This window comes from Ipomoea triloba, chromosome 5 (genome assembly GCF_003576645.1).
Source record: "Ipomoea triloba cultivar NCNSP0323 chromosome 5, ASM357664v1".
Lineage (NCBI taxonomy): Eukaryota > Viridiplantae > Streptophyta > Magnoliopsida > Solanales > Convolvulaceae > Ipomoea > Ipomoea triloba.
The window spans coordinates 30,126,358-30,145,594 of NC_044920.1; the positions used below are offsets into that span (position 1 = coordinate 30,126,358).

At 35.9% G+C, this 19,237-nt stretch overlaps 2 protein-coding genes and 1 pseudogene across 2 annotated transcripts; 1 reads left to right on the forward strand and 2 right to left on the reverse strand.

The window, feature by feature from the left end:
- Positions 1-8,380: 8,380 nt before the first annotated feature.
- Positions 8,381-9,923, forward strand: LOC116018812 (NAC domain-containing protein JA2L-like). Its single transcript, XM_031258813.1, has 3 exons — positions 8,381-8,653; positions 8,760-9,028; positions 9,140-9,923. Exons 1-3 carry the CDS (start codon positions 8,473-8,475, stop codon positions 9,656-9,658), a joined length of 969 nt encoding a protein of 322 aa, XP_031114673.1. The 5' UTR covers positions 8,381-8,472; the 3' UTR covers positions 9,659-9,923.
- A 2,199-nt stretch (positions 9,924-12,122) lies between these two features.
- Positions 12,123-14,535, reverse strand: LOC116018795. Its single transcript, XM_031258793.1, has 6 exons — positions 13,982-14,535; positions 13,506-13,583; positions 13,325-13,359; positions 13,178-13,233; positions 12,651-12,749; positions 12,123-12,511 (listed from the first exon to the last, which is right to left on the reverse strand). The coding sequence occupies exons 1-6, from the start codon at positions 14,396-14,398 to the stop codon at positions 12,453-12,455; spliced, it is 744 nt and encodes a 247-aa protein (XP_031114653.1). The 5' UTR covers positions 14,399-14,535; the 3' UTR covers positions 12,123-12,452.
- Positions 14,536-15,255: 720 nt separating this feature from the next.
- LOC116021158 lies at positions 15,256-18,896 on the reverse strand (annotated as a pseudogene).
- Positions 18,897-19,237: the final 341 nt, after the last annotated feature.

The following is a 19,237-nucleotide window of genomic DNA, read 5'->3' on the forward strand; positions in this document are numbered from 1 at the left end:
TTTGAGCCTTGAAACGAGGACGGAAGTGATTAAAGTATTTGATTAATAATATTTTTTTTTTCTTTAACGTATTGATCATATGATTGTTCATATCCAGATAAACAAACTATTTTTGCTAAAGCACATTCCAACGGTGAATTTGCAAGTCTTCCTGTCCGAGCTTCTTAAGCTTTGAGTTCATGCTCAGTTTCCTTAACGTGATCGGTCTATGGTCCTTATCCCATCAAAGAAAAAACTATAAAAGGGCATTTTCGTCCACTTAAATTGGTTAAGATATTCTTGCAATATGAGTATAGTTGTCATGTGCAACATATTCACAAAGAAACTAATGGACGTGTGTTGACTAGATGATGTTTTTGCTCAATTTTCCCAAACTGGGGCTCCACCGTTTGGATACTACTTCAAATGGAATCCAATGATTACTTTACATGAATTTAGTTGGAGTGACACTGCCACACTTACATAAATTTTTTATGGCCCGACATTACATTTAGGTCCGATAGAAGGCTATGTTTAGTGAGAGCCCGACCCATAAATTCATTTCGGGTGAAGGTAGCAAATTATTCTACGAATTCGAATTCACCTTACAATTTGAACCCGCACGTTCAAAATACACAATTTATATACTGAATGTTCACATTTTACATACTAAATAACAATTCAAATTATGAACATTCAGTACGTAAACAAACACGGATCCACCTTGCAACGTAGATTCGAGTCCATGGTATAACTATGGGGTGAAGGTGAAGACTAGTAACAATAATGACATTCAACATTTATTTTTAGTAAATGGGTCCATTAACACACGTCATGGTCAATTGCTATGGCGTTTGAGTTGAAATTTCATCCGCATTAATAAAACAAGTCCACCAACTACTTCATATACACAAGATTTAATATAAATATTTCATGTACAAATATGTTTTGATCTGTAAATAAGTTAAGACACTTATCACAATTTACCTCATTTGTTACGGAGTATTTTTTATGTCAAGTGTGATGAGGGGAGCCCACTCCTTCCTTACCTTATGAAAAAAGAAAGCGCGGTTCACCTCTCCTACTAAGTCAGTAGTGCGATTTGCGTGTAGAAAAGCACCTTCCTAACCAGACAATGGGCCAAACCCACTGTACCTGTCTTACTAATTTTCCGTCTTAGTTTGCCAGCTGGTGACTTAATATGAGCAAAATTTAGAGTTTAAATTTATTTAATATAAATATTACAATTTTGTTTGAAAACTTTAATTATAAAATTCAATTAAAAATAATTTAAATCGATTTTCAAAAAAAAATTAAATTAGCATTTACTTACCTAATTAAATACATAAAATCATATCGAAAGTTCTACTCAATGCAAAAATAAAATTTGGAAAGGATTAATTAGTTAATACTTTAGATCTTAGTATTCAAAATCAATTTGATTTCGTCATCAAACTAATTTACTGACGAGGGGTCCACACTCTTTTCGACTTTTGGATCTCTAAATGACCTTCACGTTTTCAGTGGGAATCGAACTCCACCTTAGGACAAGGGGTCCACCATCTTTTAAACTTTTAGATCTTTAAATGACCCTCACGTTTTCAGTGAGAATCGAGTTCCACCCTGCAGGAACATAACTATTACAGTGACCCTTAAACAGTTGAATTAATATAATCTCACCTGTTATTATTAATCAGTATATTATAGTAGATTTTGTTTTAAATAGATAAGTGAATCCAATTATAAGTCGCTAGCTTGTAGTTTGGCACTGACTACTACTGAACAACATTAAATATTTCATTTGACCAAAAAAAAAAAAAAAAGAAGTCACATTATTATTATTGTTATTATTAAACTTTTCGGCATTATTAATGTTTTTGTTTTTTTGTAGTTTTGTTGTGAGGTTTGTAACCGATTCATTGCATGGGGATGAATATTGGTACTATAGAAACATGAATTGTGTGTATAGTCACGCTGCCCTTCCACACATGACGTTACTTACTTGTCTGCTACTCACAGCCAATCACCACTCACCACCTTACTTAACAGACTCGATATATCCTAGGAAATTTAACATCGCTATATATAGTATTATAGTCTGTGTACAGTACATATATATTATGTATAAATAATAAAACAATATTCAAAATAATTTTTTAATTGTTATAATTCGCAAATTGCCGAAATTGGTCGTCGGTTACCAATTCATCCAGAATGATCTCTCAACTCAATCATTATTGTGCGGATTATACTATTAAATACTATATATTCAGTACACAAATAATGTAATTTTAGTGTATNCATTATTATTATTGTTATTATTAAACTTTTCGGCATTATTAATGTTTTTGTTTTTTTGTAGTTTTGTTGTGAGGTTTGTAACCGATTCATTGCATGGGGATGAATATTGGTACTATAGAAACATGAATTGTGTGTATAGTCACGCTGCCCTTCCACACATGACGTTACTTACTTGTCTGCTACTCACAGCCAATCACCACTCACCACCTTACTTAACAGACTCGATATATCCTAGGAAATTTAACATCGCTATATATAGTATTATAGTCTGTGTACAGTACATATATATTATGTATAAATAATAAAACAATATTCAAAATAATTTTTTAATTGTTATAATTCGCAAATTGCCGAAATTGGTCGTCGGTTACCAATTCATCCAGAATGATCTCTCAACTCAATCATTATTGTGCGGATTATACTATTAAATACTATATATTCAGTACACAAATAATGTAATTTTAGTGTATTAAAAATGTACATTGTATTCAGGAAAAACACATTATTTGAGTATTAAAGTACATTATTTTTTATAATGTACATTCAGTACACAAATAATGTATTTTTTATATATTAAAAATGTACTTTTTGTTATGGTCCACACTATAATTTGCCATCTCAACTATGTAAGTAATGGAGGACTAAAATAAATAAAAATTCTACATAATTGGGTAATCATTTTGGTAGAACTTAAAATTAAGACCCAATTTTACTTATTCTTCCCTTTTTTTTTTCTTTTTTTTGGGAAAAATAGATTTAATATGATTTTTTTTGGAGTACTATTGACTCAATGCACAAAAAGAGTCTATGCCCTCACACTATACCTCTTGACCACAAGGCCTTTGGCCACCTAATATGATAATTAAGAAATTGTTAATGACCTATTTTGAGTATTAACTTATAAACAATTTTGTTAAAATTAAAATTCTTACTCTATAGTGTATTAGTGTTATTATATATTAAAAGAAAGTGTTAGTAATCTAACTGAACAAATAGTGCAATTGAGTTTTACACATATATATATATATATATATATATATATATATATATATATATATATATATATATATATATATATATATTAAATTATCGAAGTACCCTAAAAAGATAAATTAATACAATTGGATTTAATATTACCTATTTGCAGGTTAGGGTAGGTGTGGCTAACATGTGTTGTTTCGCAGGTTTATGTAAATCCTAAATGAGTACGTGCGACATGCGTGCGTGTGTGTATTAAAATTACGGTAAAAACAACCACCAACTATTTCAAGATACATCGTGAAAACATACAGTTTGTCAATTATTAACAAAAATCTCCTTGGGGTGGGTGGCTAGGGGTAGGACTGATGAGTGATGTATCATTCAGATATAGCATATGCTAATAATAGAATGTTTGAAACGGTTGTGAGATTAGATTAGTACAAAAGGAAAATATATAAAATGATTAAAGGAGAAAAAAAAGTTAGCCGGTTCTGGTTGAAGTAGCAAAGTTTTTGCAAATGGAAAGGTTATGATCCCATTGTTTTAGTATGTTGGTTTGAATGGTTTTGGATAGATGGAGTGATGGATACTCTACTTGTTGATATATCTAGGGTGAAATTGTACTCGAGAGAGTGTTTGGTTTGCTAATTTTGAGCTTTGAAACGAGGACGAAAGTGGTTAAAGTATTCGATTAATAATATTTTTTCTTTAACGTGTTGATCATATGATTGCTCATATTTATATAGACATGTTATTTTTGCTAAAGTACAATCCTGCATCTGATTTGCAGGTTTTCCTTAATTAAGAAAGAGGAATAATTCTACTTTTAACCATTTAATTATTGTGCTTTAATTTTCACTATCAACTCGTTGGTTCACGACTTGGGAGTAAACTATTAAGTAGTTATGTACTCATTTTTGTAAATTTTAATTGTGAGAGTTGTAGATAAGTGAGTGAAAAACAACAATATTCTATGGATAAATTTGGAATTAACTTTTACGTACGGAGTATCATTAAATGGTGTTACTAATAAGATTTGTTGTGAATAGTCAAAAGTCTATAGATATTAATGATCTTTTTTTTTCTTCTTTTTTTTCTTTTTTTTTTTAAGTTCAACAATCTTTTAATAGTAAGAGTTCCGGGTAAGTAAAAAGAGAAATAGTTATTTTTGTAAATAATAAAAATAAATTATTATTCTATTTAAAAAAGTACTAGAACGTGTTTTATTTATAATAATCAATACCTTTGTCATTTGATATTGCAAAGCTTGTCCAATAATTAAACCTTTTGAGGGTAGTCAAACTCATTTTCCCCTTTGAATAGTATGATTTCAAAGGCAACAAAGTATTCAAAGTATTAAGGTTGAATAATGAAGAGTACACGAAATAATGTCTAAAAGCACAACCTTTTTATCTCCTTGCATAGTGGACTTATTAGCAACTCATTTTAGCCTCAATTATAAACAATTAAAAATGATTTCTTAAAAAAAAAGTTTAGAATATCTATAACGGTTGGGAATATTCATCCGTGTTCGAATCATCTTTAAATATTATTCATATTATATATTATATCTTAAAAGAAAAAAGCTTGGTCACTATTTTTTTTTTTTTTGCACTAAATTAGCACGTACACTGCACAACAAATATTGGGTACATGCATGCAACAAAAGCATGAGTTTTAGAGGCTTATATGCCTTCGGACCTATTACTTCATCTGATACTAATCATTAGGTCATTCATTTGCCACTACGATAGACGGCAAGATGCTAAATTTATCTCATAACCTCTGTCCACAACTCTGGGTGAAAAATGTTGAATTTATCCATTGACCTACACGTACATAGCGGGATAAGTTTCCCACCAAGCGGGCCATGTAACTTGGACTCGGTGCTTTTGCATGACAAGTAAATATTGGTATCCAAAAATCTCAAAAGAAACTGAAGTGAAAGCTTGCTTTCTCGAATTCAAATTCTTATCTCTCCCCTCTATGTGAAATTTATGAACGTTTCAGTAACCACTACATGTTTAACACTTTACCCAACACTCTTACCTACAAAAACGTAAAATCCCTCACTTCGAAACCCCACACTTTAATTTGACAGAATCGTGAAATGATAAATCAGGATTACTCTGTCCTATAAAACATCGCCATTGCTATTATTATCCAATGACCAAATGATTGGTCAAGCAACCAAAAAAATCTGGCTGACGTGTCACGCATTGTTGCTCCAAAGAAATCGGGATAAATATTTAACGGCGGAATCGATGACGTTACTACGTTACCCTATGCCCTACACTTTAAGGTTCACGATCGTCCTAGGAAACGGCGCCCGGGTCATGACGGCCGTGCCCATTTCACGTTGACGGCAGCTGACGTCAGAACCCGCACGTGTCAATAACAGAAACATAAGGTAGGTATGATAGTTACAGCCCTAAAAGAACGTGCCATATAATTGTCACGAAAAAAGCCGTTTGACGCACCAAACAGCGTCGAATCTGAAGATAAGACCTCGAATTGAACGAGGTGAAACTTGGCACGTGTACCGAAGCTCAATCATGTGTATATCTGGCCGTGTCTTTCGGTTTGTAATGCCATACTTATTGTTCCATTCATTCAAGCTTTGACCTACACGTACGTAGATTCATATATACTTATCTTTTGCTTGATCAATGGATTCTTTTGATTAGATTCATGATTGGTTTTTCTAATCATGGATTCCAATAGTGCAGTTTATCCGCATCCCCCCTTCGAGAAACCTAGGGAATTTTAAGGTCAAAATTTGAAAATTTGAAAATTTGAACCTACATGCATGACGAGTTGACAATATGTAATTATTTTTTTTAAAGTAGACAGATCGTGACTCGATTAAGTTAGTCTTGAATTATAATGTGTAAATATTACGCACGAAGAGTTTTATTTGCTATGAAAAAGAATTTTACAGTGAGTTGACTTGCATTGAGTGATTTGAACCAACTACGGTTGCTATGATTCATAATTAATGAAAATTTACTGAACGCATGTTGCACGTAATGATAAGATGACAATAAAAAGGGTTAAACCTATTCTGGTTTTGACCGTACTGGGGCTAGGAATGTAATAGTTTGGTTAGGGATGGGTTTGAATGCTAGAAATATTACTTGCTTAGCGTGAATTTAGGTATGAGTTTTGTTGTTGAATTTGATCGTGGAGTCACGAAAGTAAGATAGTAAAAAAGATTATCAAAATTACCGAGTACTGTCATGAGAGGAATATTCAAGTGGCTAGAGCATGATTATCGTATTTGAAAGTCAAGGTGATCTCTTGGACAGATATTATGTATAGGTTAGACTGTAGTACTAAAAAAAAAAAGTCAAGGTGATTTTAAACTTACAAAATTAGCAATATATACACATCAACATTTGATTAAAACTATATAATTATAATATAATCATTCAAGTGTTTTAATCACATCCCTATGACTTAAACGGCTTTGCGGCCAGGTTGGTAGAGAGTTTGAAGAGTGAAAGAAACCTCAAAAATAAGATATAGACAAAATATAATTATCAAAAATAAATTAAAAGAACCCAAAAGAAAATGGTGCAAATTAAACGTGGCGTCCAAATAGAGTTACCGTTACAAAGCCTTTTGTTTACATTCCCTTCTCCCATCCCTTTCTTTTGAAAAAATTCCGCCTAACTATCCAAAAACGCCTTCACTTTTTTCCCTGACGACTGTTACACGTGTCACCTCCTTTTGCCGACGCCGTTAAACCGCGCATGAAAAAGGCCACTGTTTTCCCTAAAAATAATAATAAAATACAAGATTTTTTCCAATTTTTTACATTCATCTAAATATCTAATTCCAAATTTTTAATTTATTATTTAAATGTTTTATTATTCCACGTCATGTAGTATCACAATGGAAAGTGTTACTTTTAGATTAAAAAAGAAAAATAAAAAAATAAAAGTAAAATGCACAATAATCATCCTATAAGCGCACATGATGTGCACGCGCCAACTGAGTAATAGAAGTAGATGCTAATTGATCACCGCATCTACCGCTCCCTCTTTCATTTATTTATTTATTTACTTTATTCGTCTCCTCTTCCACTACTCTCCCTTCCATTATATTTCTTTTGGTTACCTTTTCCAGGAGATGAGATAATGAGTGTTTGATGTGGAATGAGTGAACTCAAAAATGATATTAAAAAAAAAAAGAAAAAAGTACAAGTGAAATGTACATTGATCACTCAGTAAGCGCACATGCCAACTGAGCAGTGAAGTGGTTGCCAACTGACCACCGCTTTCACCGCTACATCTTTTATTTATTTATTTGATATTCCTCTTCCAACGTTACCTTCTTAAATCTTTTTTGTTTTATTACCATGCTCTTTGCAAGATTACTAATGGTAGTAGTATTTGACCTTTGTGTTTGCGCATAAATTTCATTACACCCAACACACGCAGTACATGCGTTCTTTCAGTATTGTAAATGCTTTATACTAACTTCCTAAACAAAAGTGATTAATTTAGATGTAAATCAGTTCCTTTTCAATAAAGTTCATCGCATGTGACAAACAATTTATTAGTTTAGTGATTTTTTGAGTTGTCAACAAATACAGTAACTTTTTGAACTGAATTGTTCATATTTAACTTATTTCTTATCATACAAAGTTTGTTGCTCCCTTTCAACCATGACTAACTCAACCTAATTTGTTAAAAGGGTAAAATATTGTTCAGTAAATTAAATATTTTTCACATTTTTGGGTTTAAATTAGTAATTTATCACTATCACCTTTTACTCAAGTAACACATTAGGTAAAATGTGGATGGTAAAGTGTACTTGAAAAATGGAAAAGAAAAGAATATTTTATTTAGAGAGGCGACGTGGCGAAATATGAACGCGACACGGAGGGGCATATTTTTGGCATACTTTGTCATGCTGGTTCATGCACTTGAACTGAGTATTGAAGTGGTGGGATAAGCTCCGCCGTTTGATGATGCCCAACTTGTATACGTGGCAAAATGGAGTGATCACCGCTAGTCGGGGCCCACCAAATCGACCGCTGCTCTTTCTCTCTCCTCTGGATTTCCCCGTTATAAATAACGCCTCTCTCTCTCCCATTTCCCCAAAAGAAAAATGGTATAGAAATAGGAAAATCAAAAAAAAAAAAAAACATTTCTCAAAATTTCGGCGCCTCCATTTTACAGCCTTTGAAAGTTCAGACAAAAAATGGGTGTTAAAGAAACCGACCCGCTTTCCCAGCTCAGCTTGCCGCCGGGTTTCCGGTTTTACCCGACCGACGAGGAGCTCCTCGTTCAGTACCTCTGCAAGAAAGTCGCCGGCCACGATTTCTCCCTGAGGATCATCGGAGAAATCGATTTGTACAAGTTTGACCCGTGGGTTCTCCCAAGTAAGTCCATTTCATATATATATATATATAGCCTGAATTTTGAATTCCCGGCTGGTTAGATGGTTTTGAGATTGATTCAATGCGGGTTTTGTTGTTTGATTTGCAGGCAAGGCGACTTTTGGCGAGAAGGAGTGGTATTTCTTCAGCCCTAGGGATCGGAAATACCCGAATGGGTCGAGGCCCAATCGGGTTGCTGGGTCCGGGTACTGGAAAGCCACCGGAACTGATAAGGTGATCACCACTGAAGGGAGAAAGGTTGGGATTAAGAAGGCTCTGGTTTTCTACGTCGGAAAAGCTCCCAAAGGATCCAAGACTAATTGGATCATGCATGAGTATCGCCTCTCTGATGCTCCTAAGAAAACTGGAAGTTCTCGGGTATGAATTCTCGACGCGGTATTAATGTTCTCTTATTAATTTTGTTCTGGACCTATAAAATGTTTGGAGCGTGGACAATCTGACTAACTTGGTTAGGATTTTCGAGTCCAGCTGGATGAATGGGTGCTGTGCCGGATTTACAAGAAGCATTCAAGCGCTGAGAAAGCCATCTCCGGCGGGGTGCCGAGTAAGGAGCATAGCCACGGCTCGCCGTCGTCGACTTCCTCGCAGTTCGACGACATGCTGGTGGCATTGCCAGAGCTCGACGACCAGTCTTTCGTGCTTCCGGCGATGAACAATCTGAAACAGGAAGAACAGGTGGATCTGCATGAGCTGGGCCCCATGAGTTTCGACTGGAACACCATCTCCGCCGCCCAACCCACTCTCCCGGATTTCTCTGCCGGCGCCGTCGCCGGAAACCAAGTTTCAGCTGCTCAGGTGACCGGAAACGGCGTGAACTACCAAAATGACGTTTTTGCCCATGCTCTGGCGATGAACTTTCAAGCCCCAGACGATGAAGTTCAGAGTGGGCTCAGGAGTTTCTTCCTCCCACAGAGCTTTTCAAACTCACCCGACCCGTTTGGCATCCGTTACCCGACCCAGTCTCCCAGCATGGGGTTCCGACCGTGAATATCAGCAAAGTTTAGGGGCCTGTATAGCAAAAAAAAAAAAAAAAAAAACTCAAGGGCTTGTTTGTTTGGAATAGAAATGAGTGTAAAGGGAGGAAGAAAAAAGTTTACTGCATTTTGTTGTTTGTATGCTTAGGTTTATATTAGAATGCACAGACCAAACAGTGAACCAAGAATGTCTTTTGTCTGTCCATTGCACAATAAATCTCCATCTGTGTTTTGTTTTCCAACTTTCAATGATATATGTTTTGTTGTGATTAAATTAATAATCTGGCCCCTCTTAGCTTACTGTTTTTTTAATTAGGTTGTATCTGTAATTAATGTCAGTATCCTGTCAGTAACCACTTTTACTCTTTTTAGAAATCTTTCAGAAAAAACAAACAACATCCAGTTGTACTTTCTTCAGAAAAAAATCTCTCATTAAAAACGATTGTCGTTATATGAATCAACTTGCTTAATCAGAAATCTAACAGTAAAAAAACGATTATCACGTCATTGCATTAATTATACAAACCAACATGATTAACTAGAAATTTATTGTAAAAAACGGTTGTCCTCATACGAGCCGCTAACTTGATTAGATAGAAATCTCTCGTAAAAAACGATTGTCGTTATATGAACCAACTTGTATAATCAGAAATCTATCAGTAAAAAACGATTGTCGTCATTATAAAACCAACGTGATTAACCAGAAATGTATACTAAAAAACAGTTGTCATTATACGAGCCGCAAACTTAATTAGGCAGGAATCCCTCATGAAAAATGTTACGTAGTATTTTTTATGCGAACCAACTTGACAAGTAGAAATCTCTCATAAAAGATTGTCGTTATACGAGCAGATTGTTGGTAATCACTCTTAGAAGTGATCAAGAAAAGGGTTTGGTGTAGATTCACATTTGGTGCATTGGATTAAGGAAAAACATAACCATACATAAGGTGTCAAATGTATGACATAAGAAGAAAGTGGGGATAAAGCTTTCATTGGGTTGCAGGTTTGTTTTGTCTAATTTCATACAATTACATGCATGGGATTCTGACCAGTCTACGTCGAGTTGGGCAGAGAAGCACTGTCATGTTGGCTGTATTGTCCGCCCTGGCAAGCACAATTATCTTGTCAGATCGGCACCGATTCGATTTGCATAACATACAATTATATATGTTATTTGATTTGTATTTTATTTTTTTTGGGTGATAAGTTATTTGAGTTGTATTAAGCAATGCGAGAACAATGCAAGTATCAAAAATTTCAAAATATTAAGCGCAACTAAACATAATGTGTGATTGTATCTGATATCGATGCTATAGATCCCTCTACGAGTCGGGATTTAGAACGGCCAAAAGTTTGGACGATTATATATATATATATATATATATGTCAGTTCAAAATCGGTTAGACCTTAACGTGCAGTAACACAAACTGCAAAAATGCACTAATAATGTTAGAAAATGCACAACAAAGAAATGCACCAAAAAACGCACTATTAGGTAGCATCACCACAAAACGCATCATTATGTATGTATAAATGCACCACACAGTATTCGGAAACACACCATTTTAGGTGTGGTGATGTCTGAGGTATAGTGCGTTTTTTTTTGTGTGTGGTGCGTTTTGTGGTACGTTGGTTCATTTTATTATTGTGCATTTCCTAACACATTTGATGCGTTTTTGAATACCTAATGGTGAAGCCGCACCGATTATATGTTAAAGCCTGACTGCACTAGAACTCAGCCCTATATATATATATATATATATATATATATATATATATTGTCACGGGGTGGGGTGGGGGGTTTGTTTTACTTTTTATGAGTTGAAAACATTTGGCAATATATTGCTTCAGTTCATGCCATCATGCTTGTCCTATTATGGAGTTTTTTGTTTCCATTTTTTTTCTTTTTATGATTATTATTGATAATATTGAATAAAATACATCAAACACAGTAACACAAACAACATTTGGCAATGTTTTGCTTCACTCCATGTCAGTATATATCTATTCATTTTTTAACCACTAACTGCATATCTATCAATGCGGACCGCTCACAGTCTAAACTCTTCTCGACTTCTTTCAGATTTAATCGAGCACTATATCATTTTTTTTAGTATCCAATAAGGGAATAGCTCTTTAAATTTAAATATCATTCTACAATTTCTTATGTAGTTAACGTGATCTGTTCTCCTTGACTTCTTTTGAACCTTATCAAGCAAGAATTTATTGCAGGGTTGTGATTCCCTTTACAGGCAAACAAAACGTGGGAATGGGAATGAGGTTGTCGGAATTGACTGGGAAGATGTTCCTTTAGCCGGTTCCTTTTTCCGGCACATCAAGCCGGAAATATACTTGCTGGACATGCAGACATATCACTACAAAAACAAAAACAAAAACTGGCACTTAACGTCGGTTTTTATCTCCGGCAACCTTTTTTCGTTTTTTACGTTGCCGGAGAACAGCGATTTTCGAGCTCAGTTGAAAGCTGTGGTGTTAGAACTCAATAACAAGTGTAGTATAGTATTTTACAGAAATGGAAAATCGAGGCGAAAAACAGACCCCATAGCCCAAACTTCATGAGCTGCAATGCAGTAATAATTGATCAAAAGACATGAGTGTCACGTCACATTCAAAGAAATGAAAGATGTTCAGCATATCGATTTCCTTCTTCCTAAATATTCACAGAATGTCGGAATCTCTTATCTGTTACAGCAGCAGAACTCCGACGAATACCCACCAATCCATAGGAAATTAACAGCAGCAGAACAGCCTAACGCACATGGAATGTAATCCGAGATCAATGCTCACTCTGCATCTTTAATTTCAGCTTCTACATCGACAACAGCAACCGAGGATTTCTTGTCTGCAAGAAGCAAAACGAGGACTTTGAGTCGCTTATTTTCAAGTAGCGTCTCAATCTTCTTTTAGATGATCGGGTTGGTGTTAGTGTATTAGTAACAGAATAAGCAGAAAAAGATGTTCAGAATCAAAAGAAACACAACCTTTCTTGGAACGAGAGGTGAAGTCTTTGAATGCTTGGCCAAATGTTTTCGACTGGTTGGAGAACTTCACAGGATCGCGTACAAATTCATCACCAACGACTATACAATACAGAAAATAATTTCTTAGACGAAGCATAAAATTTTGAGGAGTTACAGCTCGGTTTACTCATCTATGATCCACAAGGAAACCGAACAGAAACCAAAAACATGAAGGCAGTCTCAACTCTCAAGAATCTAACGCAAAGTCCGAATATAATACAGAGTAATATAATAGCGTAATGCAGATGTCAATAACTCAAGAGAGCCAAGGGAAAAAAGGCGAAAGAAAGTAACAAGGGCAGAAAACAGAATATGTTACTCGGGAGTTACATCGAAAATGCTAATGATTTGGGGTTGAAACACGTGTTGTAGACGAGGCACGAGGAGAAGACTAACGAGACAGCCTTGTATCTATGTTCTTACCGAGTTACTATGGACATTTTCTTGTCGTATCAGTTAACGTTTCAAGGCAAGGCCGGAGTTATTACCTGAGAATGGCTGACTACAAAAAGGGCAAAGCTGTATGTCATCATTTACTGCTGATCTGCAGTGCCGATAAAACAAACAATAATATTAACCAAATGAAAAAATCAAAGACACAAGCTTCATAAGTAAAATCTTTCATCTGATCATACTTGAAAATCTGAAAATCATTCCCGCAATTTGGACACTGCACGTATGAAGAGATCAAGATCAATCAGTGCTAATTAAACTCTAGTATTCTGTAAGTTTGTTTCTAATGAGAACGAAAGCGATTCTCGAGGGGATTTAGCTTAATAAGCAAAGTATATATGGAGCAAAATTTAGTTCCCTTACCGCGCCTTGAACGATATCTTGCCCTGCCCACCATACAAAAGCTACTATGCCTATAATTGGAAGAAGCACTACAAGGAGCTGAACATGAAGAAAACACACAAAATATGAACAGTAAGCATTAGCTAAGATTGGTAAAATAGTTAGCTTATCAGCCAATTTTGGCTTAATCAGCTTTTTGTAACTCCAAAATGCTAAAATTCAAAAAGCTGCTCAAAGCAAAATTTTCAATTAACTTTTTGAGAAACGAAATTATACCAAACAACTATAAGCCTAAGTTACCAAACACCTTTCTACAATAAACTAATGTTATCAACTAGTTATACTCTCTAACCCAATAAGCTAAATACCATTTAGACCTTAAGAAGCAAAACCTGCAAATGACTAATATAGAAAAAACTGCAGAAATGAATCTGACAGTATGAAGAATGAAAGAGATAGAGATATATATACATATAGTGAGAGAGAGAGAGAGATACCCAAACTGAAACAATGGCATCCAAGACCCAACCAAGCTGTCCAGTGAAGGTAAGGTATGACAACACAATAGCCAAAGCAATATTCCCCAAAACCCTAACAGTCTCACTGTTATCTCTTCCACCGCCGCCGTCGCCGCCGTCAAGACTATTGAATCTCACCAAAACCACTCTCTTCTTCTCACTCCGCCTCCCCTCCTTCAAAAATACCCTGCTAGCTTCCCAGAAAGAAGACCCATCCCTAAAAGCTCCAAACTTGCCCTTATTTGGATAAAAAGAATCAATCTTTACACTCGAAACAGTACAATAATTACCGCGTTTCAAAGGTTTCAGCCCATAAAAGCAGTTTCCCCTAATTGAAGCTGTGCGCGGAGTGTTTATGGCTGAGAAATTGATGGGAATTTGTATAAGCGCCGCCATGGTTCTTGTGCTGCTGCTATTGAGAGCTCATGTTCTTGAGACTTGAAGTGATAACAAAAACGGATACTCAGACCCAATTCCCAGAACTGGAAAGAGAGAGACAACCCCTCGCCCATTCGCCTTGCTTGCTTGAAGATTTTTCATGCCTATGTGGGGTCCCTTTCGTTTTGCCGCAAGTTTTATCTTGTATTTTTAAAAAATAATTTTTAGGTGAATTAAGAATTTTTGACCTCTTTCAAATAATGTTTTGACAGCTGAAGTATAAGTTGTTGCAAGAATGGCTACCAGACAAGAATAATCCATACTAGAAACATTATCTTTAAAGAGGGTTTTGATGTTAACTTACACAGGTGAGAAATGAAGTCTTGTACTATGTAATATGTGGTTCTGCTTTTTTTTTTTTTCTTTTTTTTTTGAGAGTGTGGACGGACGGTCTTGTGACTCTAGTAACTTTAGCTGACAAAGAACTACAAAAAGGTAATTAGCCTAGGTTATTGTTGGGCGGAGAAATCTAGCACCCAGTGGCTGGAGAGATTGTTGGGCGGAGAGCGATAAAGGTGAAATGCCAAGTCTAGTAACCAGCATCTCGAAAATGTGAAGACGGTCTATAAAGAAATAAAATTGTGTCTTCGCTACTAGCTAGAGCTTGTGGCATAAGAGGTAAGCGCTTGATCTTAAGCGTTGTCCGTAGGCCATAAGCCCATAACTGACCAGCTCAAACCAAGAAGGTCAATAGATCACTCCTGCTAGGAGTTGTGAACTTGTAATTTTGTGGTTACTAAGCCAACAGTATGACCAACTTGGTTGGAGTTGCCCCTTTATGTGGTTCTACTTGAAGCTAAGGGAAAAGGGCACAGTTCAAAAATGGCAACAATCATATATTATTATTTGTATTACATGCATGGCCATGGTATCAAGGACAATGCTGTAATTAACTGCAGATGCTAGGCAACATTTGAAAGAAGTGGAAAATGAGTTATAGATGATGAACCAGCATAGTATGATTGTTGTTGAGGAAACTTGTGCTCTCTGCAGACTAGTCTTTCTTCTTGTCTGTGGTGCCTGGAGCCGTCTTTGCCTGGGCCTGGCGATAAGGAGCAGCTGTATATGCGCTTTGCTGATAGAACGCGAAGAAAACCATTTCCACAATCACAAAAATGTTCAACCATTTCCACAATCACAAAAATGTTCTGAAGGGCTTCTTGGATATGCTCCACGTCGAACCAGACATGATGCGATTTGATTATGCCCGCTGCAGCAAGAATCTCAAGGGCAATTCCCTGAAAAAGGTTGTAATGATATAGGCAAATGAGAATCAGACCATCAGAAGTAATGTGTTGTTGGAGCGTTTTTAGTGTTATTGGAGCGTTTCAAACTTGTATAGATCACTCGTCTTACACTCCACAGGGCATGAATTAGAACTGATGTATGACAGATTGACAGATATAGCTAAATATTAACTGATAACATCTCGCATAGAAACAAAAAAAAATTGCATCAACCTTAATTGAAACAAAAAATGGCCTAAAAGGGTCTTATCTTCAACTCGATTGAGTGTTAAAACAATCACGAGCCCTTGAGTTATCATAGCTTGTCTCAATATAAACCGATGGCCATCAGACTGTTTAGTGGCCATTTTATAGAACATCATTCAGTGGGAATATAACAAAATCAGTCAATCATGGATTACCTCATATTGGAGGTCTTACCCTCACACACAAATCAAATCAGTGCTCTCCGTTCTAGAGCAAGTTTTTTTTTTTTTTGAATACTACTAACTCTATTACGTTGTAGTATCTGTTCATCTATACTTTCTCAACCTGTTGAAGCACAAAGAGTAAATACTGCCTCCACTGAGGCTCGATCTCATCACCTCTCATTTGAGAGAGTCACTACATGCCACTTGACCACGCAAATTACTAGGAAAAGAAGTAATAATTGTGTGTGTGTGGGGTGGGGGGTGGGGGGTGGGGGGTAGTGATAACTTACCTGCCAGAAACAGAAGAATACAATTCCTTTGACGCACAAAAACTTGGCGAGTGGCTGGTGTGGTGCTAACTCTTTTGCAAACACATGGTAAAAGATCACAAGTGAATATAGAGCTAGTGAAACCGAAATATTTAAGATGATGGTGAAGGTCCAGCTAACCCAGTCAGGGTATGTTCCAAGTAGTTGTAGAGAAATCATTAATATAGAGCATACAGGGCGGATAACAACAAACTGCCATGTCCAGTATTTGAGACTCTTCAATCTCTGATGGTTTAAATGGACTGTGCGAGGCTGCAGTTTATGTAGACAGCGTGTTAGGTTTATGACTACGGCCCAAACAACATAAAGTTTAAAATTATTAAAAAAAAAAAAAAAAAAAAGTGTGTGCCAAAGCTTGAAGAAGACATGAATGTCAAAACTCAAATGCTCATCTTTTGTTAGCAAATGCAGTGTGTGAAGTTCTATCGATATGTGGATTTTCAGTTTGTAAAAAATTGAATAATCCACAAAGAAGATGATACAAAGTCAATTCGTCTTCCATGATTAAAACCGTCCTTGTTATAACAAGGATAACAACAAAGTCAAAAACTCTACCTGAAAGAGTGTCATTGGAAACGAGTGGTGAATTTCCCTTCCTTTAATCTCATCGGGGACTATGTTATTGCTTATGGATATATTAAGGTATGTGTACATCAAAGCTAAAAATTTAGCCATCACCTGCACTCAACAGAAAAGTTGATAGCAATCAAAGCTTTAAAGAAAAGTGAAGACGACACATTAAGTCCATTATGGACAAAGAAGATGCAGATAGCCACAACGACTTACAAGAGCTTCATAACACTCCTTCAAAGACTCGAGAAATGTGAAAAACGTTTTGCTCCCAAGAAAATCTATCAAACCAATGTAGGATATGATAGCGTACAAGGGAGCCATCATGATGATGACAAGTATGGCCTTTTGCTCCTTGGGCTTCTTCCATGACAGAAGATGCTGCGATGCAAGCTGAATAGTGAAATGCAATGTGAGCATAAGGCATACAGTGCATCCCGTCATTGTCCAGTTAATACCGTCCATTTTCTTCGATTTATCTGCAAAGAGCAAGTGAAAATACCAAATATTTATTGGCTGGAAGGTAGAGTGAGCAATCAAAGAATAGTGCCACCTTTGAAACAGTTATCTGTCCTTTCATTAGTCCTCTGAAATTTGTGATGTAAACCAGAAATGTATTTTTAAAAAATACTAATTGCTATATATCCAAGGAAGAACCTTGTCATGGAACTTTTCTTCCCTCTGTTAACAGTACAGCACTACCTCAAATTTTCTTTTTTCATACATTAGGTATCCTACCCTGCCCAAGAGCATCTCGAAGAGGTAAATAGCGAGTGGCCATGTCAATCCCCAAGTTCCCACCCTTGCTTGAACACTCTGTGCACAAGGGATCTTCATCTCCTTTGTTCGGTCAAAGTCTCCCAATGACCTTCTAATTCCTAATTCCCAGTTTAAGGTGATTAGTCGAACCAACTGAGCTAGCATATAGGGCACTACCTCAAATTTTCTTTTTTGATACATTAGGTATCCTACCCTGCCCAAGAGCATCTGGAGGAGGTAAATAGCGAGTGGTTATGTCAATCCCCAGGTTCCCACCCTTGCTTGAACACTCTGCGCACAAGGGTTCTTCATCTCCTTTGTTCGGTCAAGGTCTCCCAATAACCTTCTAATTCCCAGTTTAAGGTGATCAGTTGAACCAACTCAGTTAGCCTGTAAGGCACTACCTCAAATTTTCCATTTTCCTATACTCATAATCCTCTTCATCTCAATCAACTCATCATTCCAAAACCACATTCTGCTGCATGCTGAATAATCCATTAATTCCCTACTCTAAAAACCATCAAGAATGCCATACATTCACTCATCTCCTCTAAATTGATGAACAAATCTCTCTAACAAACAGAACATTGGTGGTTCAGCTCACATGCATTTTCACCTCCACTGAGGATCATTATACATACAAAGCTCAAATCTTTTTACCCCAAAAAGGAAAAATAATAATAATAATAATAATAATAATAATAATAATCACTTTTGGCTGCCCATTTGATTCTTGAACTCAAAAAATGCATTATTCATCCACCATGAAAACACCAACAGAAAGAGAAAAACAGTAATAACAAAAACAAGACAGAAAGAAGAATGGAGAACAGAGAGGATAGAGAACTTACAGAGATGTTTGCAGTGAGAGATCGTTTGTATGAGTGACAAATATGGTGAAATATTTAGGCAGAAACAAAATTAAAGAAGCGATTGATCAGCAGATCTGTGCTGCTTACTATCGCACTAAATGATTTTATTATATTCCCATATTCGTACTATCTTCACACTAACTATAAACAACTCGCTCCTGATTCACACTTTCCATTTGTTTTTCCCCCTTTCACATTGCGGAAGAGGTGGTAATGTGGTACAGAGTATAGATTATTGGGAACAGAAAATGATGATTTTGGAGTTTGGACATTTATGGGGATGGCGGAGATGACTATAATCTCGCTTGCTTTGCCTGGCAGACTAACATAGACGGAAAATACTAATCCCTCTCAAGTTCTACTCCCAATTTTCTTCCTATCACATATTTTAAAGGAAAATAGCACTGTTTCCCCCTATGTTATGTGCATATAGCACGTTTCTTCCTTGTGTTATTAAAGTGACACTTTTCCCCTCTGAAATGTTAAATTGTCGTTGTTACCCTTAAAAATAATTATTTCATTTATTTTTCTTTTCCAACAAATTATTATTTATATGTATGGATGATCACGATTCGGTTCGAACCTAACCAAACACTGTAGCAATCATATC